General features: G+C 31.7%; 1 protein-coding gene across 3 annotated transcripts in view; it reads right to left on the bottom strand.

The window, feature by feature from the left end:
• LOC143236893 (protein Gawky-like) overlaps positions 1–21,947 on the bottom strand; it is an 81,241-nt gene extending 59,294 nt beyond the window's left edge. For 2 of the 3 annotated variants that reach the window (XM_076475554.1, XM_076475556.1), the window contains exons 1-7: positions 21,827–21,947; positions 21,324–21,575; positions 14,866–15,103; positions 11,248–11,327; positions 9,328–10,598; positions 5,408–5,619; positions 945–1,224 (exon numbers count right to left, since the gene is read on the bottom strand). In XM_076475554.1, the coding sequence (XP_076331669.1) occupies positions 945–1,224; positions 5,408–5,619; positions 9,328–9,685 (850 nt within the window). In that variant the 5' untranslated portion in view covers positions 9,686–10,598; positions 11,248–11,327; positions 14,866–15,103; positions 21,324–21,575; positions 21,827–21,947. The remainder of the gene's footprint in view (positions 1–944; positions 1,225–5,407; positions 5,620–9,327; positions 10,599–11,247; positions 11,328–14,865; positions 15,104–21,323; positions 21,576–21,826) is intronic. The other variant, XM_076475555.1, reaches the window with a different exon arrangement.
• Positions 21,948–27,767: the final 5,820 nt, after the last annotated feature.

Genomic DNA, 27,767 nt, shown 5'->3' with positions numbered 1-27,767 from the left:
CAAAAATACAAGATGTTTTGTTTTACTTTGCTACCACTTGCTACATGTGCTGTTCTATTGCATGTTAGAACATCACCACCACCAACACTACTGATACTGCAGATGGAGTTATCCACCAGTCTGTAATAGCCCAATATGCATTGTAAACAGACTAAAGCATGGAGCAAAGCTCTATTGGTTATTACTTTAAGAACATTTTTGAAGCTTGCAAATAGTCAATTAAGATTAAAAAAAATGTGAACAACATTTATATAATGTTTATTTGCAATATGGAGTAAATGTGTGCTTTCACTTGCCAAAATACATGTTTTTATGATGTATTACTTGTCATGGGCAACAAATAGATAACCATACAAAGTGACAAGTTATACAATGCTTCATGGTAAGAATATAAACACTACTAAATTTGTTTTACAATATTATGGGTTTGCTAACTGCATTGAAAAGCCAACATACACAACTTAAAAAAGGAATGATGTGGGAAGTGTATCTAAAAACCACTTTTATTAATTCAATCTAGAAAACATCCTTATTGAGAACAAATGTGCAATTTAACATTTGCAAAGACATTAATAACATTCCAGCATAATTATGAAAAGCCTTGGTTTACAAATATGTCTGTTTAATTCCTCAACATGTAGCAGCACAAACCAAGTGCAAAATTAAATAGTAAATTCATTCAGGTCTTAATAATTATGGTGCTTATAATTTATTGTAAATCAAAAAATTATAAGAAAAGCTACTTATATTTCCTTTCTAAATTTTATTTAAGTTTTTAGGAAAATATTAATTAGTATTACATACTAAACACATCTTTTCTTATATTTTTCTACTGCAAAAGTAACGATAAAAATTATTAGATTTTATTCTGAAATTTTATGGTCAAACTGACCACTGTTTCTTCCTGTGTGTTTATTATTTTAAAAAAAAAAAAAAAAGATTACCATGAACAGCTTCACTGGAACCTGGCCCAGTCCACATGTTTGTAGTATCTTCTTCTTCACCCCATGTCCCACCAATATGAGTTGATGGCGTGTGGCCCCATGGTTGTGTTGGACCACTACTAGAAGCTGGTGTCCCTACTCCTTTGTTGCGGTTGCGAATGTTGATTTCCCATATTTCTGTCCCATTGTTGACAGGAGCTCTCCAAACGGAACTATTTCCCTCTTTGGAACTTGGTTGTGGAGAAGGAGGGAGATCCCAGGAGCTGTCTTGGTTCACTGTCTGTTCAGGACAAGTGCAAATAATTAATAAAGTGATATAATAATAAACTTTTGTTTTTCTAATCTAAACAAAAATTAATATCATCCCATTTGTGCAGTTACCCAATTCAGTGTAAGTCATGCAATGACCCTGACAGTATACATAAAGTACTGGAAATAAACATAATGTATGGTAGACAACTGATATACTACCCAAAGAAATAACATTGAAACAATATTAACATGGAAAGAGAAAACAATATTTCTAACAGAAAACTTCCATTTCCTGTGGAAAAAATATTCAGAAGCTGTGACCAATAGAATAGCAGGTTATGATTAGATTATTGAAACATCATAGCTTACACAAGTAATTAATAAATCAAACTCATTATTAAAGGAACATAAAAATCCAAAAAGTTGTGTGATTATCCATAATCCAAAACAAGACATGAGCATATGAAAATACCAAAAACAAGAAACAAATTATATTAGATGTAATGGTTTAATTAAAGTGGAACCTTAAAATAATAATAAAAAAACAACAGATTCACAATTTGGAATAAACTATAGTAACTCAAAATTGGAAGTGTATTTTAACAGAAAATAGTAGCTGAACATAAATCTCAAAATTTAAAAAACTAGTATTTAAAGATTATAAAAGTTGTACAAAACCCTATGAGAACTTAAACATGCACTAGAAACATTGTGAATAATCATGCAGACTTAAGAGAGTAACCATCTGTTTAGCCCTACTCACACACAGAAAGTGTTTACCTCATAACTTAAAACGTATCATGGTTAGGATAATGAAAGTAGAGTATATTATAAATATTATACTAACACACATCTACATAAATTTTTATGTTAATTGAATGACAAATAAACTCTTTATAAATAAATAACCAAACATAGGAGGAGCAAAAAGTGTTCGTGCATCTACTTTAATGGTCAGTTGTGTAGCCATTCAGGTGAATTACTTGGCACAATGTCTCCTCATAGCCCTCCACGATCGTTTGACAGTACTTGACTGATATTTTCTTCCATTATTCTTTACAGAAGGCCACCAACTCTTGCAAGTTTTTCGGATGACGCTGATGAGCCCTGGTCTTCAACTCATGCCAAATGTTTTCAGAACGCTTATATATATGGTTCCTCTGCAACCAGGATTGTACATATTTCGATGTGTGCTTAGGGTCATTGTCGTGCTGAAAGATCTATCGACACCCAAGCCTAATATCTCAATGTACTCTTCTTTTCTTCATGATTCCATTGACCCGGTGAAGGTTGCCTACACCAGAAGAGCTGAAGGAACCCCATAGCATGATCAAGTTACCTCCGAGTTTAACTGTAGGGAAGGTGTTCTTTGGAAGATTTCATTCCCCCTTCTTACGGAAAATATTGCGAGCATCATTGTGGACAAAAATCTCGATTTTAGTCTTGTCTAACCAAAGAATACTCTTCCAATAGGTAAAGGGTTTATCTACATGCTTTCTTGCATATCTCAATTGTGCTTCTAAATGAACAGGCTTTAAATATGGAGTTCTACGAGGACTGCATGCTTTGAACCCAGTTTGTAACTGTAGAGGTGCTTAGATCAACCCCAGTTTCCCTTACCAGTTTCTGTATGTCATTGAGTATTCAACAAGGGTTCCTACTAACTTCTCTGAGAACCTTCCTCTTTGTTCTCTCTGGAATTTTGGTGGGGTATCTGGAACGAGGGAGGTTAGCAGTTGATCCTGTAAGCTTAAACTTGACAATTATGCTTTAAACAGTAGTTTCTGGCACATTAATTAAATTATGTAGCAATACCAAAAAGAGACACACGAGACTTGTATTTTACAACAATTCGATTTTTTAAATCACTGGACAGTTGTTTCCTGTTCGCCAGGATGACCAAGCAGATAATGATGAAGACGTCACTAAATTGCTGAAAGTACACTTTTGCTGGTTAAATTCCAATAATTATGGACCAAGTGTCTAGTTCTGGAATGATATAATATAGTTTATTTGCCAAACTGAACAAAAGTTTTACGTAAATATCAGTTTTTTCACACATTCTGAACTGTACGAACACTTTCTGCTCCTCCTATTTTTGGTTCTTTGTTTATAAACAGTTTATTTGTCATTTAATTTACATAAAAATTTATGTAGATGTGTGTTAATATAATATTTATAATATACTATACTTTCATTATCTTAATCATGACACGTTTTAAGTTATAAAGAAAAAACTACTAGGGACGCAGGGGTATGAACACTTTCTGTCGTAACTGTACAAATACCAAATCTATAAAGATTCACATATTTGTTTTTACTGTATGCACACTTATAAGATTTGGAAAACTCTTAATACACATTAAAAGTTGCTATACATGATACAATATGTTTTTAAGAAAGTATTTCTACTAAAGAAGTGAATGTAAATTTCCAAAGCCTTAACTGTTTCAATCCAAGCAAAAGGTTATTTTCAGGTTAAGAATAAGAATATTTCTTTCATTTTACACTTTTGATATTTCATTTGAGAGCCTCCTAAATGAACACGTTTTTCAGTAAAATTTTATATTTTCTCTACCTTAAAAGAAACAGTAAAGAAATCATTACTATACAATGAAATGAAAAGTTGGAAAATGTTGAATCAAATGAGTAATACCATATTTTCCTCTAACCTCACTTCAGATATGATCAGAAAACTCCAAATTAATTATCTTAACATTTCAATTATTAATAATTTTACATGTATTTGCTTTTAATTCTATGATTTTATTGTTGTACTTTAAACCTATTTGAGCAGGAATCCTCCAATCAAAAGCAATAAATCATAACTTAGTTATGTCTGGTAGACCTGCTATGAAATGTACCATGTGATACTTAAAACTCTAGTTTGTCAAATTCTAAACGTTTCATTTTACTGAATTTTTATTAGACTAAGTTTAGAAGTTAATTTCTACATTTTAATTATTTGGGCAAAAAAATATGTAACAATAAATAAAAATATACATAAATAAAACAAGGATTTGTAGTATTCACTACAAACTCAGCCTTGTTTTCACTGAAGCAGTTCTACCCTAAACTTCAAAACAAATTTAAGTGTCCAAAATTGTAATGTTTCTTTTGAATATGCATTTCAGAGCACAAAGTGTTATGTTGTCGTTAGAATAACTTCCTACAGCTTAATCAGTTGCAAAGTTAAAAATACAGGTTAAAATAATTCTAGTTGTTTGAAGTAAAATAATAACAACCAGACACAGAAACTACATCCACCTGCATACTTGTGGTCATCAAAATCAAATAACCATAGAAAGCCTTACATACCGGTTCTCCCTACTGAGTATAAACATTTCCACTAGTCATATAAACTTCATTAGCAAAACAATCTTGATCATCAGAAAAAGACTGAAAGAGGGGGGCTTCTCACATAGGTCAAACAGACTTATTGATATTTCAGTTAATCAAGAATGTAAGTTACAGATTCTAGATTCTTGCTTTGAATTATGTTTAGTTTAAGTTTGTAACTAGTTAAAACTGCAGTAACACATTTCTGAAGTTAGAAAGTTTAGAAGCACAGAAATAAAGCTCAAATATATAATGACACAGAAAATGAAAACTGATCAATTTTTTAAATGTTTCTTTTTGAAATTAAGACATTAAAATCTATATGATATAAAATTTTTATTACAAACTACACTTATGTACCAAGTTTACCAACATACTTTGATAATAATTTTTAATTAAATTTCAATTTAACATACTAACAGACACAAAATAGATAATACCAGATATGAACAATTATCAGGAGTACCAAAGCATAATTGAAGATATTATTTAATACTTCTGCTTTAAAACCCAAAATGACCTAATCAAGAACTGAGGAAAACAGTGAAAGAATACAAAGAGTAAAGCAACACTCATACACATTGTACTGCTTTTCCATGATCCAAACAAGCCTGTAATAATTTGGAATCATCATATTCATAAATGAGACACTGTATACGTATATTAATAATTTACAATAATCCTAAGGCTAATCCTAATTATACAATAATCCTAACAAAGCTCAACATTTTTCTACTTCCTTCATTCATAATTAAGAGTTCTAAATGTTCTTCAGCAAAATGAGGGAAAATTAAAAACCACAAGAAATGTATTATTTATTTAATCTACAACAACAACTAAAATCACATAATAAAAGAAATGGCTTGACTTACAGTCTGTCCCCAACCCTCACTGTAAGCAGCAGCAATTCGTAGATCAGAAATATGTTCTTCTATTATTACTTTTGTAGGACCACTTCCATTGTTTGAAACATGATCATTGTTTCCACTGCTTGTCGTACTAGGAGTGGAAACAGGAACAGTATGGGTGAGACCCTTGCCTGCAGCTTGAGCCCAAGTGCCATGTTTTGGAGGAGACGTGGCTACTACAAGAGAAACAGTGATTAGATATACAAGTGAGCTCTATACAGATGATGTAAAATAACAAAACTCATCGTATTTATAAAACCAATCTCATTCCATTCCATCAATAGCTAATATAACAACTAGTGACTTTTACCAGTTGCCAAGAATTTACTGAATTCAAAATTTCGTATTTCTAGACTAGAAGAAAAAATACATGTATATTTTTTCACTGGTGACTGAAATTCAACTTAAATAAAAGGCTATAACCCAAAAATTTTAATGTCTTTTCTTGGAATGTCTGGAAGGGCAATCTCAAGTTTACTGATTGGTGCCATTTTTATATATTATTCATATGGGCAACTTTTATAAGGAACATTTTCACAAAATATAACTATCAGAGAAAATGTTGGCATCATGGTGATCATAAAAACATGATATTAAGATAGAAGGTGGTCCAAAATTCTTTCCTATTGTCAAATTTAATAATTAACCAAATGAATACAACCATTCAGTTTTCAATATCTTGTAGCCTAACTCGAACAGTTTTTATTCATGCCTGTAGACTTCTCTGCATGTATTATTTGTGGCTCTGAGCATGTCTAACCAATATTCTATTTCAGTCCATGTTTGCTACAAAATACACACAGTTACAATGGTGATGGTATCCATTATCCTGGTCTTAACTTCAGGATGTTTGTTGTAGGTGTGCAAGACATGATGTCCTTAACATACTCCCAAAAAAGTCTAATGGCATGATGTGTGGTGAATGCAGAGACTGCAGAACTGGCCCACTTTGAGCAATCTATTGCATTGTGCCTTTTCTTGAACATTTGCCATTTTATGTAGTAATACAACTCTCTGGAATGAAAACACAACAACAATTTGACAACAAAAACTGAGTTTGTCTACAAGGTGTGGAAGATTGCATGATTATATTTCTTTACTTTTTAATTAATAAATTCAAAAGAAAAATAATTATCATTATTATGCTAATATTTGCTAGTAAGCTCCAGTGAATAATTTATTTTATGCTGCTTCATAGTATTTTTTGTATAAATTTCATTTTGTTTCAAGAAGCAGAATTTCAAATTAGTTTTGTCACAGTGATACATCTTTTAGTCTATTGGCATGAATTATACCTGCATCTTTTCTTGAATTACAGTTTCTCAAAAAATTGATCTATTAACAATGCTATTCATTTATTTAACTTAAGTCGAAACATACAACGATCTATGCACTACTAATATCTAAGCTCATTATATTTAGCAGCATGCCTCAATCCCACTTGATGCCATTACTTGTTTATTTTGTGAATAGGATTAACACTATATATATATATATATATTATACACACACACACACACACACATATTACATGAACATAACTATACAATTCAAAAAATTGCCTCTCCACAGCTTAAAGAGTTTAAAAGTTCAATAACACCTACAAATTAAAAGTGAGAGAAAAAGGAACACTTTAGAATCTTCATAATACCAACTCAGTTAACTTCACTTGAAATTTATTTTATTAATTTGATTTTATGAGAGTTTATATTAAAAGTGCATAACTAACAATGTTTGGTGTATGATAATGAATGAATTATACACAGAACTATTAAACATTTTTAAGAAGTCGATTTGAAATGGTGTATATAAACTCCAGTTATTATTTCCCTGGTGCATTTTAACAGAAAGTGAATTTAGACAATTGAATATTAGAAACAAGAACTTTAGCATATAACTCATAGGCTTTATGGGAAGTAAACATACTTTTAAGAAGGAAAAATTATGCACATTTGCTAAGAAAAAGCAACATAAGAAACCTTATAACCCAAAAATATATAAAACAAATAGAAAACACAGGAAAATGGGTTGAACTTTCAAAATACACACACACACACACACAAAATAAATCACATGAGAGAATGAAGTTCCAAAGAGATATTTATCCAGTATGCCTTAAAAAGCCATTGTAATGTGCTACTCTTTATATACAGAATATTTTCATCTTATCAATTCAATAATAATTAATACAAAAGGCTCTCATATCAGTGAAAAGCTTTTGTAATTCTTCATACTCTCTAATTTTTTGTTGTGGTAAATGTTGACTGAAGAATTAAATTCAATGTAATTTCCACAAAAACAATATTTTAACCCTTCTGCTACAGATAGGTCAAAGTAGATGTCAACATTTTAAAGAGTCATATTCAGAATTAAATAAACTTCTTGGTAATAAAACATACTCAATAAATCAATTTTAATACACATTTAAGTTTTAATATTATAAGAAAATATTTTTAAAAATCCTTAAATCCCTTAGTATGAAAATTGTAACACTTGTTCTCTTGGTCTTCCCTCTTCTCTAATTTATTTGCTACTAAGAAAAATGGAATTTAACACAAATTACTCATTACAATATAGACATTACTAAGGTAAGGTATAATTTTTATACTCTTCAATCTTATTTGGTTAAGAAAATCAGATCTATTTGCCACACTCACCTGCCACATCCTCCTTTATAAACTGCCAATAGTTCTCTGAACTATCTTATTTCTAACTAATAGAAAAACAAGGTTTAATCTATCAAATGATGTATTATTTTTCTCTGTACAAGGTACTGTGCATTTCATCTCTAGTTTGAAAACTTCTCATGCAGTAGTCACACTGATTAGCTTAGCTAAATTTGTAGACTCTAATTGTATAGTTAAAATAAGATAAATTATGAGTTATAAAACATTATATCCTTTGTCTGCATTGTTATTCTGTGTTCTTAGTTGAATTATTACATTTTTAAATATTTGGTGTACTGTAGTATAAAAGAAATAGGCTTAACTTTCACCCACAGTTGATAGCAAAAAATAAGGATGCAGGGTAAGTACCATATTTCTTGTTTTTTTATGTATATTTTTATTATTATAAAAGTAACTAAAACATAAAACTTAGAAACTTATTAGGTCAGATAATGACAAAATTATTCATGAAGTATTCTTATGAGTAGCTCATTCATTATGTAAGTGAATGCAATTATTTGAGCTATACATTCACTGAATAATTTAAAACTTGTGAGGTGGGATTATCAATTAGACATGGGTCAGTAAGCAATAACACAATGAAACTTGAGTAATAACAGATGAATACTGTTGAGTTTTATACTATTTAGAATAAACAAATGTAGTTTTCCATTATAATTTCCAGTCATTCTAAAAAGAAAAAAGTAATTTAGATTTATTTTACCTTTTATGTTGGTTACAGAGTCAGTAAAATTGACCAAATGCCTATAGAGTTGAAGAAAAATAACTCATACAATGTAAAGCTTTACATTTATGTTTGTATTTATTGAGAAGAGTTTAGAGATTACACAAATGAAATTTTAAACTTTTCTGGTGAAGATTAGTTTTTTAAAATTTAATGTGTTTACAAAATACATTTAATGTTTACTGAAAGCTTGACAAATTTAATGAAGATTTGCGAAACATAGTAAAAGTTATAGTCACTTTTGAGCCACAAGGTCAGTGTAATCTAAAGAGTCCATACCAAGAGGGTTAAACTTCTTAAACACCAATAGGAGTACACTTAAGAAACCAAATGCAAAGTTTTTTTTTGAAATACAAGATATGATACTTAAAATATATAAACTTACTTTTACTGTTGTGTCTGGTTTATAAATGTGCACAAAGAAGATGCTAATTTTACCTGTAAAAAATATATTTGTGTTTTTTGACACTTACTTTGACCTGTGCAAACACCATCACTCTGCCTGACTTCAGTGTTCCACTGTCCACTATTACTTCCATTACTGTTGGTACTCCAACCAGATGTACTTGGTCCAGAGGAAGATGGGGCATTCCAAGTTGAAGTGCTGTTGTTCAAAGAACTTTCTCCTCCACCTAATAAACCCAATCTTTGAGGAGGATCTCCCCATTTACATTTCTTTTTGTTTTCAGGTTTTGTTTCATTTAAAGGTAAATCAGAACCTCCAACTGCCCCAATAAGCCCTTCATAACAGTCATCAAATAACTTTTTGTCCTTTTCCAACTGAAAAAAGTTAGATTCTCTTGTTAACATGTCATTATCACAAAACTTCATTTCATTTCTTTTGTAATTTACATCTGGAAGATTACCCAAGCTTTAGAAAGATCTAAATTTATAAAGCTATTATTGCTGTTATTGTTTGGAATGTGCAATTTATTGCCTGAACTAGAAATGATTCTTTTTGTTTGTTGGCATACAGAAGTTAAGTTTCCTAGATTATTACATGACGTTGAAACAAGTAGTTCAGCACCCTCACTAACTGAATTAGTTTGATTATTATTTTTCATTTCAGAGTGATTTGGTGAAACACCAGCATTACTTACAGCACCAAAAATGTCTAAATTAATTTGAGATGAATTATTTATTTGATTACTCATAGACAAAATTAACACATGATTAGAAGTATCTTCTTGGTCTTTTTTGTGAAGAACTGATTGCATATCTTGACATAGAGTTCCTTGATCAAAATGGCATGGGTAACATACTGGAGGATAGTTTGAAAATGTTTCAGAACATTTGGCCCCTGTCAACTTCGGAGTTGTTTCATGAGCTCTAATGATATCATTCTTTGCTGCACACACTGTTACAGGTGAGTCATATTTTCTCCATTCCCCATCTTTAACAGACGGTGCATTCTGATCATCAATGCTACTGTCAAGGCTTTTAATATCAGCCATTATGGAAGAAATAAAACAATGACTGAGAGCAGAACTGTGGGAGATTTCACACTTAGATGAGCACTGCAATTAGGAAAGGTTCTCTTTTCTGAAGTTTGATAATATACCATAAACACCAGAAAGACTTGAGCTTGATATCACAGATTCAGAGACAGTAAAGGAATAACAAATTATTTTCTCCTGAGAACAGTCACTTTGATGCACAACAATGGAGAGCTAAGAGCTTGTGAAGCATTCCTTAAGCACCACAGTTTTCAAATTAATATTACATTACATGATGAACTGACCATCTATTGGGAAACAAAAAGAAATACTCACTCACCAAGGAATAAAACTACACCATTGTAAGAAAATAAGTGTTATATTACAAATAAATATATATAGATAAATTTTTAATGCAAGAGCAGTAAATTACCAGAGCATTTAAATTTTGAATTTCAAAAATATTTTAGAACATTTCAGTCTAATGTATCTCAGAACAGCTGGTATGGATATTAACACTTTTACTAATAAAGCAGAGAACAATTTGCATTTAACCTGTGATTTAGCAGTAACACATCTGAATCTCTTATTAGACAAGCCAAAACTTTTATTTATTTTTTTTAGCTCAAACTTTTCATATGGAAATATATCAAGCATCTATGTTTGTATAAAGTATGCTGCTTTTTATTAATAACTGCACATAAGTCCATTTCTACATATTTAAAAGGTGGTGTATTCTGACTAAAGTTTTACTTTTAAGGATGAATTGAAAAATGATAAAAAAATTTAAAAGTTAAAAAAACCCTATGGCTTGCAAAACACTGAAAATATGATCAATATGGACAGTACAATTTTTGCCAATCGCACTGTCTGATGTTAAAGGTATACTACAGCTCATATTTGTGACTACAATGTCTTTTAAAGATATTTGAAATAAAAGCATGAAACTTAACTTACCTTCTGGTAGTTTCACATAGTTTCCTTGCAATTTATCACAATAGGTTTTTTTCAATTATTTTTGAGGTTCACAAATTTTGCTGAAAAAAAAATTATATAATTACACACAGCACAAAAACTACTACAAAAAGTATATGATATAAAGATAAAATGTATGGGATGAAAACAAGAAGAGCATTATAAAGATTTTAAATTTTTCAATCATTTAGTTTCCATGTCATAATGAAAGAAACATGTGGTCTAAGAATCATTAACATTACTTGGCTTCATATTTTTTTCTATGTGATTTTAATATACTCTGCTGCCTGATCATAATGTTGACTAAGTGCAACAGCCGACCAATGCTGTGAGAAAACAGAGGTCATGATGTGATACCATCAACTTGTCAAAGAAAGCAAGTTCACCTACTGAATTCTCATGCATTTTCTTAGGCCAGTTCTACAGGGTGTTCGGAAAGTCACCGTGCACTTATATATTTATTAACAGACGTGTTTCAATATAGCATACAGGAGGTAAAAATGAATGACAATTATAAACAATGTTGAAAGTGATCCCCGTATGTACCACGTTCTCGAATACGTGTTCGATTAGCCATACAAGTTCTTCAGTTGTTAAAACCATACTGGGATCAAAATCTGAAATATAACAACATATAATTACAAAACTGCACAGTGACTTTCTGAACACCCTGTACAAAGAGATCACTAAGTGAAGACTTTCATCTAAAATCACCATGTTCAGCAGCATAAGGTTAAAATGCACTATTAACCACATAGGGCATAAGAAACACGAGAACCAAGAATGGATGGGTATAAGATGCAAAACGGAAAAGATGAACAGATCTGGAAGTGTGTAAAGATGTAAAGGAAAAGACACAAGGTATTCAACTGGATAAAAAAAGAAATTAAAAATACTTGGAAAAGAATATATTTTAAAGATGAAATAAATAAAGGTGTAAATATATTAAAAAGTTTGACAAAGATGAGGAGGAGAATAAAAATTTAAAGATTTAATTCTGAATTTAAACCTAATTAGTATATGGTTAACGCAAATTTGATTTAATTAATATTATGACTGTAAAGACATTTTGGATAAATTATGTACCTTCCCTCAGGAAAAATTCACTGATAAAAATTTATGGATCAATTACTTGAACATAATATTTAGAATACACTGAAGTATGACAGTAATCAAGCATTTGTCTAAAACTTCTAAACAAGTATATACAGAAAGTTATTTAACTAAACTTTATGTTAATAAATATTTGCAGCACACTATTATATGGTGTACATACAACTCCTTAGACATCTCAATTCAGTAATAAAAAAACAAACAAACCTGCCATATACAGTATTGTGCTGTGGTGACAGGCTAAGATTTTAATGTATACTTAATTATATTGTGTAATTTGTGTAAAAATCAAAATTATGGATAAAAATTTTAACAACATACATTTTCTCAATACTCTGAAAAAATATGCATAATTATTTACTCACTTTCCATCTCTACTTTACCAACTACATTGGTAAATGTAATAATTCAAAACATGCTTTAATCTTTGAAACTGATTGAATTTGAAAGACTAACTAATAGCAGTTACATGTAAACACTTGATAAACAAACAAATTCAATGACGAAGTGTTCATCTACAAAGTTTCTACTTTCTTCCAAATTATCAGAGGATAAAAACGTGTCATAATATCAATACTTCTTATAATTCTTTCTATTAAGTAAAAATAGTATTTTTGTAAAATTTAAAAATTAATAAACTTTGAATTGAAATTTAAAAACTTAAAGCAATCAATTTTACATAAGATGTGACTAATTAAAGTGAAAATAATGCTCAAAAGACTGATCCATTTCTTCTTTGTTTAGAATAAGACAAAGGATGAAAATTAAATGTCACACTAAATGGAAAATTTATGAATTAAAAAATGAAGATAATGACCTAAGTCTTAAGTGGATATTGTTAAAAAAAGGACAAAATAAATAAAAAATTTGGAATCTGAAAACTTGCAAATAGGAATTATACAAAAAGTAAAGAAATAAAGATAGAGATAGTATAGACATAATTTACCAAAATTTAAAACCCTTATTTTGGTTCCATGCTGCTACCTGGAATTACATTTGATGAAATCAAAAGAGGTATTTATAATTTGAGTAGATAAAAAATATAGCATCTTCAGCCTTGTTTCCTTACTATTTCTAACAATCCATGTTTGTAGATTTTTACATTTTCAATTTTTTTTCTTGTTAGCTGGATTTTTTATGTTCAACTATGTATGGACAACAGATTACTTGATATGGTAGCTAACTTTATACATTGTAATGATAAAAGCACAGTTAGTAGTTAACTAATACGGTTCAAGATGATTTACTGTAGCTATTAGCCATTTGATTCCATTAGTTTGAGATTCAAAATGTTAAGCTGTTGCTGTAGATTGTCATGGTAATTTCCTTGAGAATATAGTGAGCATTTATAGTTTCTGCGTAATTAAGTTCTCAGTATATAATGTATAGCAATGTGCACACATATATAAAAACTAAGACACAACCTCCACTAAGTACATATATAAATTTTTATCAGTAAAAAAGTGGACTTTTTGAATAAAACATGTACATCAAACATTTCTTTAGATAAACATTTATCTCTTTGAAATAATTATTCTATGAATTTGTGTAACAAAATTTAATATTATGTGTATTGATTATACTTAATTCTTCACTTCATACATAATACAGACAGCTGGCTCTCCAAAGAGTATAGTGTATAGTGTACAAAGCATTGAGGACCTAGATGTTACAGTCATTTAATGTTCATCTATTACTAGCTAATAATTTTTCTTCACCTTGTACTTAAGCTATTTAAAGGAATACCAAAAATATGTATGAATGCTAACTTCAAGGGGTAATAACAACATTGTTTACACTAGAATTACAATATTTTTCAGCTTACATAAAACACACAAGAAACAAGTGGACATTTCAATCAATACCCCTACAACCTTCACAGTATTAAGTATTCTACACAATGTTTAAGCACAATATACAAAATCATTTCTGTTGTAAACTGCCAAAAGAATAATTACAAATGGGTTGTTTTAAGCAGATTTCGTTTTCCTTGTAAGTCCACGATACATGCTTTTTATGTGTGCATCTTTGTATGTGTACAGTCTAAGTAGTCAAAAGTAAAAGTTATAATATATTGTTTGAACTGACTCTTCACTGTTTAAGATGCTTTTTCCCTTAATGAAACATTTCTTTCATGTTTCATTTTCATTTTCCAGTTTTATATTTTATATTGTTTTAACTTTATCATGAACTAGAACAGCAATTTATAATAAGGGTTCCAAGAAACTATACCAGAGCAAATTTTAAGAAAACTTTAAGATTAAAGTATTTGTTAAAATGTGAGAAAGAAATATTTATAATACAGAGAAATTAGGAAACAAATACATATAAAATAATTACATAAATTCTTATATGATGTTTAAAGAGTACACACATACATTTGAATTTATTTTCATTGCAGTATTCACATAAGCAATTTCAATGCACCCCAATACTTGTCAATTACATTTATTACAGGCCTTTCTAAAATTATCTTAAACAACTTACTTAAATACATCAATACTGAGAAATGGTATTCTACTCCCTTATCCTGATACTTGTACTATATTCTATCTTCTTCAATCCTGAATGTTGTCTATATCCATCTCAATGCACATATGATGTCTTGCTCAGTTGGATTTTCCCAGACATTTTGATAAGTACTACTTGTTTTAAACATTCCATAGGTTTCATAATATGGTTTCATTTTTATTCCCTTTTACTCCAGCTGGTGGTGAGATCAAACCTAAAAAACATATGCTCAGTAAAAAAGTTGGTAAAAATATTCATTCTAGAAAATAATTTTGATAAACGTTTACACTTCAAACTGATTATTAAATTAAAATCTATTATCTAACAGGCTTGGGTATTAATAGATTCCTAAAACTTTGTTTTAGGCTTCAATGCTATAAGGAGCACACACATTTTACTTTTTATTTGTTTAAGACTAAAGCCAAGGAATTTGACAGTTTTATGAAAATCCAATGCAGATATAGTTTGTATAAGTTAACTACAAGCTTTCCATTCTGTCAAAAACAGAAAAATTTATGCCCATTAATTAATTCAAGCTACAAAAGAGTCCAAGTTAACTACTATCATGACACACCTTTATTAGATAAACCTATCAACCTTTTACCATCCAAAATGTGATACAATTTTATCTCAGAAAAGTATGGATTACATCAGTGGTTTTTGACCTTTTTAACTGAATTTGTACAAGTTTCCCAGCAACCTGAAAAGAACGAATTACATACACGCACAATGCTGCCAACGTAGTTACTTTATCTTATTTCACAGCTTTTTGCATTATTATTAAGAGTACAAGTAGCTTGCATACAATTTCATATATCATGACTTCCACACACAAAATGTTCTTCTAAGCCTATTCTGCCAACAGATAAATCATGTGCTCTACTCACCGGCTTCAACAGTTAAAAACATGCTACTTTAATAACACTGCCTTCATAACTTTTAACCATTTAGACCACATATCACTGTAGTCCTCAATTCTCTAATTCTTTACAACAAATTAGCATTTTTATGAAGGTAAAATACAACAATGAAAATAATAATCTAGAAGGAACATAGTAGTAATTTTATAAAGATAATGAAATCCATTTATTATTAGAAAATATTACAAATAATTATTCTAAAAATTATTTCCTATTCTACTACAGACAACCACTTGTCATAATGTACTTATAAACAGATTCCTTCCTTTATTATTGAAACCAATGTTGACCAATACCTTTGGTGTAAGGAAAAGAAAAAGTTTTTCTTCTCTCTTTTAGAGTTTTTCTAATATAGTCTTCAGTAATGTACCAAATTTTTGTCCTGATGTCAGTAAAACACACAGGTTCAAAAAAACAAATTAAAGATGTAATTATGGAACACTATAACCAACATGCTTTCCAAAGGTGGATTTTTCTTCTTCAAAGTTATGAATGAAATTATAGGGTAGATATTTTAAACATATTCTGCAGAATTATACAGACATTCAATCTATGTTTGCCAACTATTTGGACACCCTGTAATAAAATAAAATATTTTACTGAAAAAAAAAGATAGTATCATCGTTATCACTTTAAAATTCAAAATGGATACTTTTACATATATTTCAGGTATGAATGAATACCTTATAGGCTTTACTGTTACAGATGCAACCAAGCCTTAACTAACAACATTAGGCCTAAAATTCAGATTATTAGATACAATGTAAGGGTATGAGAATGCCAAGAATGGACATTAACCATTTTGAACGTGCAGTAGTAGCTTTTATGCAGCATTCACATAATGTCTTCACATTGAATAGTGCGAGTACATCAGGAAAAACTGCAGTACAATTGTAAGTTTTACCCTTTAGAGAATTGTCAAAGATATAGCTGGTCTTCTGTCTAAAACTGAGATAATCAGATGAGTTGAAGGAAAATCAGGTGACAATGCTAGGAATTGTGCAAAGCCCTAATGTGGAAGCTGGCAGTCTCACAGGAAGTAGAATAGAATTCATTTATGAAATTTAATAGTGGCCTTCTGGTTGTAAACTGTCCCATTGATTCCTCTTCTGCCCTTCCATCTGGATACACCATATGGTACTTTGTTTTTCAGCAATCTTAGGTTAGGTGGTAACCAAATATCTCAGCAGTAGCTGTATGGTATTTGCCCACCAATGAATGTCTCCTGAGGTGCCTTTTAGTCAGTCCCCTGCTTGGTTAGTATAAGCAAGGTTAGTCTGGAGCTAAAAGTCCCAATTAACAAAGGCAGTGAAATGATGATGATGGAATGTGTGGTCTTTACAAATGTAAAGACCTGGTGAATAATTTTACTTGTAAGTACTGTTTGTGCTCTGTGATGCTACTGAAGCATGTGAAATGTAATAGGGATTCTGTGAGGATGGCTGAAGTACATGCCACGATCATTCTTAAACAGGGCTGGGTGATTTAATTAATTACCTATAAGCAGCAATTACATCAACTACTCTCATGTAAATAAGTTTATTAATTGAAATCATGATTAAATTGATTAATCAAAATTAGTGTTTCCAATAATTTCTGTTTGCAATTATTCCAACAACTGATTAATCAAAATTACCTTTCTTGGCTCGTAATGGTGAGGAAGTGACTGAAAACAAGACTAGTGACAACCCATAGCTCTAAGAAAATTCCAACTTGAAGAGGGATGTTGACAGAAACAAAGAAACCTTCAAGATTCCCAATAAGAGGATAAAGCCTGTAGAGGAGGACCTCAACAACCTTTGCTCAACTCTATGACAGTGCTGCTTACTATAATTATTATATGTACAACTCTATGTACCTTAAGGTTTTATTTTGTTTGACTTGACATATCAGTTTCATTTCATTCAGTTTACTCTGTACAAATTTTATCTACTGTTTTCAGATTTACTTTCACTTATCATGTAACTAATCATTAAATTTCATGTGCTTATATTATGACATTTTACAGTTATATTAATTTAATACCCTATTTTTCCTGTTGTTTTCATTGCTTCCTGTCTGTACTCCTTAATATGCTTTATGTATGATAATTTCAGTATGTGGACTTCAATAAATTTTTACTTTAAATTGTATATTACAGTGTACATAACTGTACATCTAAATTTTTGTCAAAATATATAACTAGACAGCTGTTTGTTTTGTTGATTCAGAATGTTCAATTTTGTACAGACTTAATCAGTTTTGTGAATGTTAACTTTATCTTGTGATATTTTGATCTTATATTTAGTCTTATTTTACTAATGAATTTCATTTTATATTCACTTTTATTTACTTCTGTAATATGCTCAGTTTACTTATTGAGTTACTTTTCGTCTTCAAAGTTCTCTTCTTTTTTATGTTATTCTAATTTCATGTTTCACTCAATCCTACCTTCAGTTCTGCTTATTATGTAATTTTTGTTTTACTTTGTATTGTGTTTAATGTTTCTATTTTGTTTTGTTTATCTTGTAACTAAATTGATCTTCTAATCAGCTTATTTAATTTTAATTCACTCTTTTTCATTTAAATATCATCCTATTTTGGGTTTTAATTTAGTTTTAGTTGAATTTTAAATCTTTGACATTTTAATAAACTCTGTCTTTATGTAACTGTGATTTGGATATTTAATGCTTACTTTTAAAGTTTGAACTTTGAAGGCCCCGAGATGAGATCATAATGATCTGAAAAAATTTATGAAAGATTCTCTGACCAGAAATAACGTATCTTTATTTAGACATATTCAGTTAAATGTTTACATGCAGGTATTCTCTACTCAGTTATTGATGTCTTAATAAAATGGATATATAAAAAGTTGTGAATTTGTAGTAATTCTATAGCTTAAAGATGGATCACATATCACAATGATTGTCTTACAGACCTTGTAGTCACTTGACCCTATTTCTATGTTATCCCCTCCTAAAGCAAGGTCACACTCATTTCAAGGGAATGACACAGGCTCATACAAATCAGCATAAGTTGAGAATTTATCTTCCTTGAATATTTATGATAACAATGCTCATAAATGTAGGTATTCTAGGATTGTGGGATACCATTATTTTGACTTGCTGATACAAATGTGTTATTATTTCTTGTCTTGTTGTCACAGATATTTTGCTCAGCTGCTGCAGCAACCACAAAAGTATAATGAAGACAAAATTTTTCATTATTAGTATAGACCTCATCTTTTGAGATTTGGGGATACAGATTCAATTTCGCTAAATGTTCAGTGTGGTACACAAATGTTTAAGTTCCAGTAATAGCTTAGTTTCATTTGCCATTTGTTCTAGTTCAGGCTTGTTTCTATTTATTATCAGTCTCTCTATTCTTCAGTTCTCATTTCATAACTGGCTCTGTAAATTATTTTGAACTACGAATACTGAAAACTTAAGATTTTAGTGATGAAATATTTGAAGAGAGAGGTGGAGTGATCATATATTATAGTTTGGCCCTAGTCAGAGCTAACATCTTTATGTACCATCTTGAGAAATTAAGGTTTTAGGAGTGTCATATTTCTTTTAAGCTCATTAACATAAAAGGTATGTTGATGATACTTTTTTAATTTTTGAAAAGTCTGAGAATATTTTAAAACATCTAAATAGTAAGCATACAAATGCAACATTTAAAGCTGAAGCTCAACAAGGTATTTCCTTTCTTGGATAGTGTTGCTGATGTTGGGATTTACAACAACATACTTTCACAGGTTTATATTTTAATTGGAATAGTTTTATCCCAAACAAAATTAGAGAAACTTTAATCTAAAAAATTCAGTCTATAGGGCCTATCATTTGTAATTCATAATTCTTTAAGCAAAAAGTGAAAAATATCAAAGTATTTTGAAAGAAAAAATTATTTCTGGATGTAATTTTTTGAAAATGTTGATAAATAATATGAAAATGAAATTTCCACCCTCAAAGAACAGAGTTGTACAGTACTTAAACAAAGAAGTTTGTATTATTTTAACTTTGGCTAGTTTACATGAAATGAAAATTATGAAGCAACTGAACAATTTAATTAACAAGTCTTATACTCTGTAGCCAAGTGTGACTAAGGAACAGTTAAAAATTATTGAAAGTGCCAGATATGAAAGATAACTACAATATAATTAACTATGGGGTAACTGACAACCCAGACAGCAGACAAAGGCTGAGCCCATTCTGGCAGATGATGTTGTCCAAGTGGCAAAATTTGGTCTTTACATATATGTAGAATATTTGGTGGAAGAGTTAAAAGACTTGTAGCCACTCCTACCCCAAACTTTTTCATTGTTACTGTACTGCCAAAAATACTAAGTTTTATTTTTATTTTTACAAAAAAATTCATTTTTACCAATTATGGATTTCTCAGCTATTTTGAAGGATGAAGACAAATTTAACTGATTTTACTTTACAGTTACTTAAATTCCAATGATTTTGATGTGCTTATTTTAATCAAATTAAAAGGTACTGTTGAACAGATAACCCCACCATTTTTTAACAACACTGTTCCTACTTTTGCCAACTTCACTGTATGTTGAAGTGAAAATATACATATTAGCAGTATAAAAATGTCTTCAATACATCCTAGCTTGTTGAAACAGATAACATTCCCCATTTAAGGTTAATCTGTGCAAAATGACATGGCCACATAATTTTTTTTTACTATATATTTTTTCCTTCTCAAGAAGAAAATACAATAATTTTGACTAACTATTTTTCATAATCTATACTATATATTAAACTTCCATTTTTTATGTGATGTTATCGTAAGTTTACAGCCTTATAACACTAAAATTTACATTCCAATGCCTACAGATAGCCTACAGTGTACCTTTGCCCTAAAACAAACAAACAAATTATTAAACATAAGAACAGTAGCACTACAGCATTTATAGAAGTGTGGCAGTATCTGTAGTTTGGTAAAATTTCAGTGCAGTATATAAATGTAAACAGTCACAACAATGACTTTTTTTTTTCAATATGGCTGAAGTTATTCCCATAACTCCAAATAACACCTGCTCTACATTTATCTATCCATAAAATACTAAATACAAAAATATTTGATGTTATTGCCTTTGCATTATATCAAACACTTAATAACACTGGTGAGAAGGTATTCTTGAACAGACTGCACGGAATGGTTCTTAAACACAAATTCGTTAGACCCTGATGTTTAATAGCTGCAGAATGTGTTTATTTTTTTCAAGAAATGTATTATATTATATTTTGGTTTTGTAAGGGCTCTGGATGACTTGATGGTGCATGTAAAACTTGTATGTTGGGAATAAAGTTGAAATAACCTCCGAGGTAAGCCTTAGGCTTAGATAAAGAAGTTAAAAGAAGAATTGGAATAGTACTAGCACTCAGTAGTAGAATTTCAGTTAGAACCATAGAAACTAGTAACTGTATTACTTGCCGTTCGTCTTCTATTCTAAAGAAACAAACATACTATTAAAGGGTTATAAATATTTTCTTAATCATGCAACTGAAAACTACTTACAATATTTTACGCGTTATTTGTATTCTTTTTCTCGATTCCTCAAACATTACTGCTGGTCTGGTGCAAGTTACAACATCCATTAATACTAGTAGCGGTGAAGAGAACCTTGCGTCATGAAATCGCGCAAGCGAAAGTAATCAGCTGATTGTCCGAATGTATCGGTGCCGGTTAACATTACGGCCATAGGGGTTATTCTGATTCTGGAACAACCAACCGGTCGTGCAAATGGATGGGACCTTCGCGAGCCTAGTTCTGCAAAACACAAATAAGGCGTGTTCGATCGATTTTCTCTTGCAACAAGTAAGAAACATTGTCACAACATGAAAAATGTAAGGTCAAATATTTTAAGGGTCTTTATTTCATGACGAAAAAGTATATATGTACCGGATTTTCTTAAGTCATTCTGCTTTAATTATTTTTTTAGAGTAACTGTCATTTTAATATTCAAATGATAGACAACATTTTAAAATATAAAGATGCACAAAGAACTATGGTATACCTACCCCAAGGATCGAACGGCGAATTTTAGCGTTATAAACAATCGACCTTATTGCCGAACCACCAGGAGATTTAAGAAAAAACAATGACGCTACGATTGGTTATTACTTACGAGATGTAATCGTATTCTCGTACGGAAACTACGACTGCTGAAAAAATTGCATATTAACAAATATAGTCAAACGTTAAAGATTTTAATTGCATTAAAAATATAAATATTTGTACAAAAATACATAAGCATTTTAGAAAATAAATCCGATGAACAAGATATGTAATAAAGACTAATAAAGTGTTACTTAGATATCAGAAACAAAGTTATAAACTGAATATCCCAAAAATATAAGAAACCAATAGTATCATACTTTTCATCTTTCACAATACGTGAGCCCAGCATAACCATGTTGTTAAGGCGCTTGAGTCGTAATCAGAGGATCGCGAGTTTGAATCTTCGTCACAACAAACATGCTCGCCTTTCAGCTGTGAGGGCATTATGATGTTACAGTCAATCCCACTATTCGTCGGTAAAAGAGTAGCCCAAGAGTTGGCGGTGGGTGGCGGTGACTAGTTGCCTCCCCTCTAGTATTACACTGCTAAATTAGTGACGGCTAGCGCAGATAACCTCGTGCAGCTTTGCGCCAAATTAAAGAAAACAAACAAATTACAATATGTCGGTAAAAAAGTTATAAAGTTATATTATAGATCAGCTGATATATTAGGTTCATCACATACAAAGCGCAGAGAAATTGACATAATAAACAGATAGCGTTGAAGCCGCATTGGCGAAAAGTTGACAGAAATAAAATGTTTTTTTATTATTATTTTCTGAAGTCATCAGATGGTTGCAAAGATTATTACCAGACAGAACTTACTTACTGGTATGTACTTCTACTGTTATTTCAAGATAACACGCTGTGAAATGGACCATATGTTGACTTCTTTTTATTAAACTGCCTCATGTTTAATAAGGAATTACAATTCCATATCTGGTTCACCTTTCAGTGCAGATGTACAGCAGAGTCAATTGGAACGTGCAGAATGTTAGAGATCTGTATTAGTTAACGTTCAATAATTTGCATATCAATATTTGGGTGAGGCCTTACATGACAGAAGGGATATTACAAGAAAGCAGTGGAGAAACGAAAGTACGAGTACAAAATTTGGATGTAGATTAGGTGTGTGCTTGCAGCATGGAAGCAACTGACTCAGCTGTTTCTTATGTCATTCTGAGACATTTCAATTTATGTAGTACTTGTCACAAGTTAGTGCTTTGAATACGTTGAAGAGCTAAAACCATACATCACTGAGGAACCTCTCTTGCACTGTTTTTTCAAATATTGGATGAGTCAAAGGATAATATGAGTCTTATATCATATTTTATGATATTTACTAAGTTGATGAATGGGAAGACGTTGGTAACACTTGTCTTGGCAGCTCAAAAGGAATCACCTAAAGAAATTTTGTGGAAGTGCAATAGGATAGTTCTGGTGATCTGCTTCATGACCAGCAGTTAAATGGGCACTTGAATGAATAAAAAAATGTTAATGAACCAAAAGAAGTGGTATGCTTTATCTTCTAAGGCTAAGCTATTGAACAGTTATGGTACAGATGGGAGAAATGATGTAAGGAGGTACAAAACCTATAATATCAATAGCTGGCACAGTTGTAGGTGATATCTACGAGCTCAAACTATTTTCAAGCTGAAAGGGTGTTGCAACCTAACTTCCTGATGTATAAAATTGTATTTTGTATGTAATATATGTTCTACACATTATTATAGCCACTTGATAACTAAGACAATTGAAGTTATCAAATGTAATTCTAGAACATTTACAATTCATTATTGTAAATTATCAACAAGCTTTCTGATAACATGTAATGCTAAAATACCTTGTAAACCTTGTTTTCCGAACAATGAGATTTGTTTTTGTAATTAATGGTAGAAAGATGTTTGAACGAGAAATCTCTTGTGACTTCATGTTCGAATGAAAGTACATTTACATATAATTGTAAAAGAACTGTGTGGGCCTCTGCACGGGCCTGGCATGGCCAAACGCGTAAGGCGTGCGACTCGTAATCCGAGGGTCGCGAGTTCGGGCCCGCGTCGCGCTAAACATGCTCGCCCTCCTAGCTGTGGGGGTGTATAATGTGACGGTCAATCCCACTATTCGTTGGTAAAAGAGTAGCCCAAGAGTTGGCGGTGGGTGGTGATGACTAGCTGCCTTCCCTCTAGTCTTACACTGCTAAATTAGGGATGGCTAGCACAGATAGCCCTCGAGTAGCTTTGTGCGAAATTCCAACACAAACAAACAAACAAACAAGCCTCTGCACGAACCGTGAGACAGTTGTTCTCTTTATCAGTACAATTGAACCTGGGTATGATAAGTAATAGTAAAAAAAAATTTGTTTTACTGGAGTTCATCTAAGTCTGTTTTTCTATTGTAGATGGATCAACCTGTTGTTGGTGACACAATTTGATAATAATCTAACTTTTGGTGTTTATAGCTGTCTATAATGCAAATATATTTGACTGTTTACTGTAGTACTTAACTTGTGTAAGTCGGGTTATGCATTGATTTATGCTGCGCTGTAAAGCACGAATGTAAGTACACAGCCTTGATCATAACAGCACATGGAGCATTAGACAAAATCAGGGACTATAATTACGCTGTAAGCCAAATATCTCGACCTAAGCACAATTTCTAGGCCGAGGTAGTGAAATTAACACAGCCCTCGTGCATCTTTCCGCAAATTTCAAAAAATAAACAAACTTAGATATTTCACTGCCATTGCCAATTTTATATTTAGATACAAACAGGATCATATTTCCTCAGTTGGACTGGTTCAAGATTTGGAGCCTACGCTAAAATCTCTGATATTTCAAGTTTTTTTCTAATTGCTGTTGAACATAATTTCAATCAGATGTTTGAAATACCATTAGTTCGCGTTAGTTTTTCTTGGTGACCAGAATAATTCGTAAGGTTTGTGATTAATTCGCATAATATCATGAAATTTGATGATGTAGTTTGTAGTTTTACGGATGATACCTCTAAGAATCGATAATTTAAAAAGTATTTCAGAATGATAAAATATCAATTGTTATATTTTGTCTATGGAAAAACTCGAAGGTTTGTTTGTTTGTTTTGAATTTTGCATAAAACTACACGAGAGCTATCTGACTAGCCATCCCTAATTTGGCAGCGTAAGACTAGAGGGAAGGCAGCTAGTTATCACCATCCTCCGATAACTCTTGGGCTACTCTTTTAACAACGAGTAGTGGGATTAATCTTAACATAATAACGCCCCAGCTGAAAAGGCGGATATGTTTGGTGTGACGAAGAATCGAACCCTTTACCCTCAGATTACGAATGCTCTAACCACCTGGCTAGGCTGGGCCCAAATATTTAAGTATAACTGTAAATGTTCATAAAGTTTTAATTTGAACAGGCAAGTGAGTAAAAATCTCAAAATACTTTTTGTTTTATAATAAATTATTGTTTTCTTACTAAATCTGTGTGGCCCGGTATGGCCAGGTGTGTTAAGGCGTTCGACTCGCAATCTGAGGGTCGCGGGTTCGAATCCCCGTCGCACCAAACATGCTCGCCCTTTCAGCTGTGGGGGCGTTATAACGTGACGGTCAATCCCACTATTCGTTGGTAAAAGAGTAGACCAAGAGTTGGCCGTGGGTGGTGATGACTAGCTGCCTTCCCTCTAATCTTACACTGCTAAATTAGGGACGGCTAGCGCAGATAGCCATCGTGTAGCTTTGCGCGAAATTAAAAACAAAACAAAACTAAATCTGTGAATCTTCTATTGTTTAGAAGTAAACGCCATCTACTTAACAATACGTTTCCTGTTTTTGATAGCATGTCCTAATATGTTTTATTTGTCACTTTTGTAAATATTATTCACACAGACACATTTAATTAACTCTCCATAACCGTTTAACTAGATAGACTACCCATTTTTATTTGTCTTGAATCTGTCAATGATGAGGCTTTTGTTCCGAGTCTTGTAAGAATAATTCATATTTATTTATTTCTTAAAGGCAAATCGCCGTGACCATCTTTACCATTTTTAACTCCTTTAATGTATCCCTTAGTGAATTACTAGAATGGAAAGAAAAGTGAAGAAATTACATTGTTTAGCTATGTATTTGGATATTTGGTATTTATAACTTTAATGGGGTATTATGTGATACGTGGATTAAACAGGCATCAGGTCAGAGGTTCCACGTTTTAAACAATAGTACCCCTAATTCTGACCTGTTGAGTAGAATGAGGGAAGCATATTAACAGCACCACTCGCTTACACTGTTACAGTTAAGAAAGCAGTAAGACTAGTTGGTACTTTAATAGCACTCTTACAGACGAAAACGTGGAATATGTTCAGTGGCGTGTTGTGAGCTCGGATTTTGGGTCTTTTGACCTGCAGCACAGCACACTGAGCATTTTTTTGGAATGTAATAAATATAGTCGATGTCATGTTTTAATTCAACCCTAGACGCAACTTTATGTTGCATGATTCGGTCAAGGAGGCAACCTATTTTTTTTTTTAGGGGATAATCCAACGTTTTATCCTACGTTGATTTATGTATACGCGACTGCTTTGCTATTGTTACGTGTAATAGAGATGCTTACAGTTACTAGTGAGTAAATAGTTGTGGGCTGTAAGAGCAATTTTTGCATCTTCAGTTAAACGTTTATATTTTAAATGAGTCAAACTTGATGACGTGGTTTCGTCTTTTCCCGTATATTGCTATATCTCTTGATAGTGTATTTCTTCCTTAAATTAGCCAAATCAACTGTTTTTAGTCCATTCTAATATACAGTCTATTTTATTCTTGTCATCCCCATTAAATACAGTATTCTTTATTTACTTTTGTTATTCTAATTCAGCTTCTGAATTTCTTCCACTTTCATTTAATAAATCAAAATCCCGCTGCTAACGACCAACTTCTGCCTAATTCATCTTCAGTACTGAAAACAAAGTTTGTTTGTTTTTTGGGGCGGACTGCTTCACATCGTTTCGTGGCGTTTCATCTTATTCTTCTAAGCATTATATTAATGAGTCTACCAGTGTTGCGATGATCAGACAACTGTGTGCGCGGCCCATCATGAACCAGGTTGAACTTAGCCTAGTAGTTAGTGTGCCTGACTGTGAATCAAAAGGTTTATGGTCCATGATTCGTTGTTTATAAAATGTGGTATATACTTTGGGGCTACGGATGTTGTGAGTGAATTCCAAATTTCCCTATTCAGTAGTGAAAAGTTAGTAGTGGGAGATGCCTTTTCGTCAACCTTATCAGCTTAGAATGAGTAATGGCTATGAACAGTCCGCCGTTGTATAGCTTTTGCAAGAAAGTCTGAAATAAAGAAAGAAATAATTCTGAATTTTCGAACATTAGAATTTACTTTCAACGAGATGAAGTTTGGTATCGTCGACCATGATGTAATTTTTTGAAAGTGGTAGTAAATTTCTTTCTTCAGTTTCTCAAAAATATTTGTCTCTCGTGCGATGTGGCAATAATTATGGCAATAGCCGCGAATCATCGTAAGTTATCTTGCCAACGGTTTGAGAACTGCCCGAGGGTCACAGTAGGTTCCAAGGCCTTCGTCCCTGGGAGCTCACGTGTTCATGACATTTCTTTTAATTTAACTATGGAGTAAAAAATAGTTACTAATTCCTCATATATGCCAACAGTCAATGTTTGTTTGTTTTTTGAATTTCGCGCAAAGGTACTCGAGGGCTATCTGCGCTAGCTGTCCCTAATTTTGCAGTGTAACACTAGAAGGAAGGCAGATGGTCATCACCACCCACCGTCAACTCTTGGGCTACTCTTTTACCAATGAATAGTGAGATTGACCGTCACGTTATAACGCCCCCACGGCTGAAAGGGCGAGCATGTTTGGTGCGACAGGGATTCGAACCCGCAACCATCAGATTACG

This window comes from Tachypleus tridentatus, chromosome 13, assembly GCF_004210375.1.
Source record: "Tachypleus tridentatus isolate NWPU-2018 chromosome 13, ASM421037v1, whole genome shotgun sequence".
NCBI lineage: Eukaryota > Metazoa > Arthropoda > Merostomata > Xiphosura > Limulidae > Tachypleus > Tachypleus tridentatus.
This window is presented reverse-complemented; position numbering and strand designations above follow the sequence as displayed.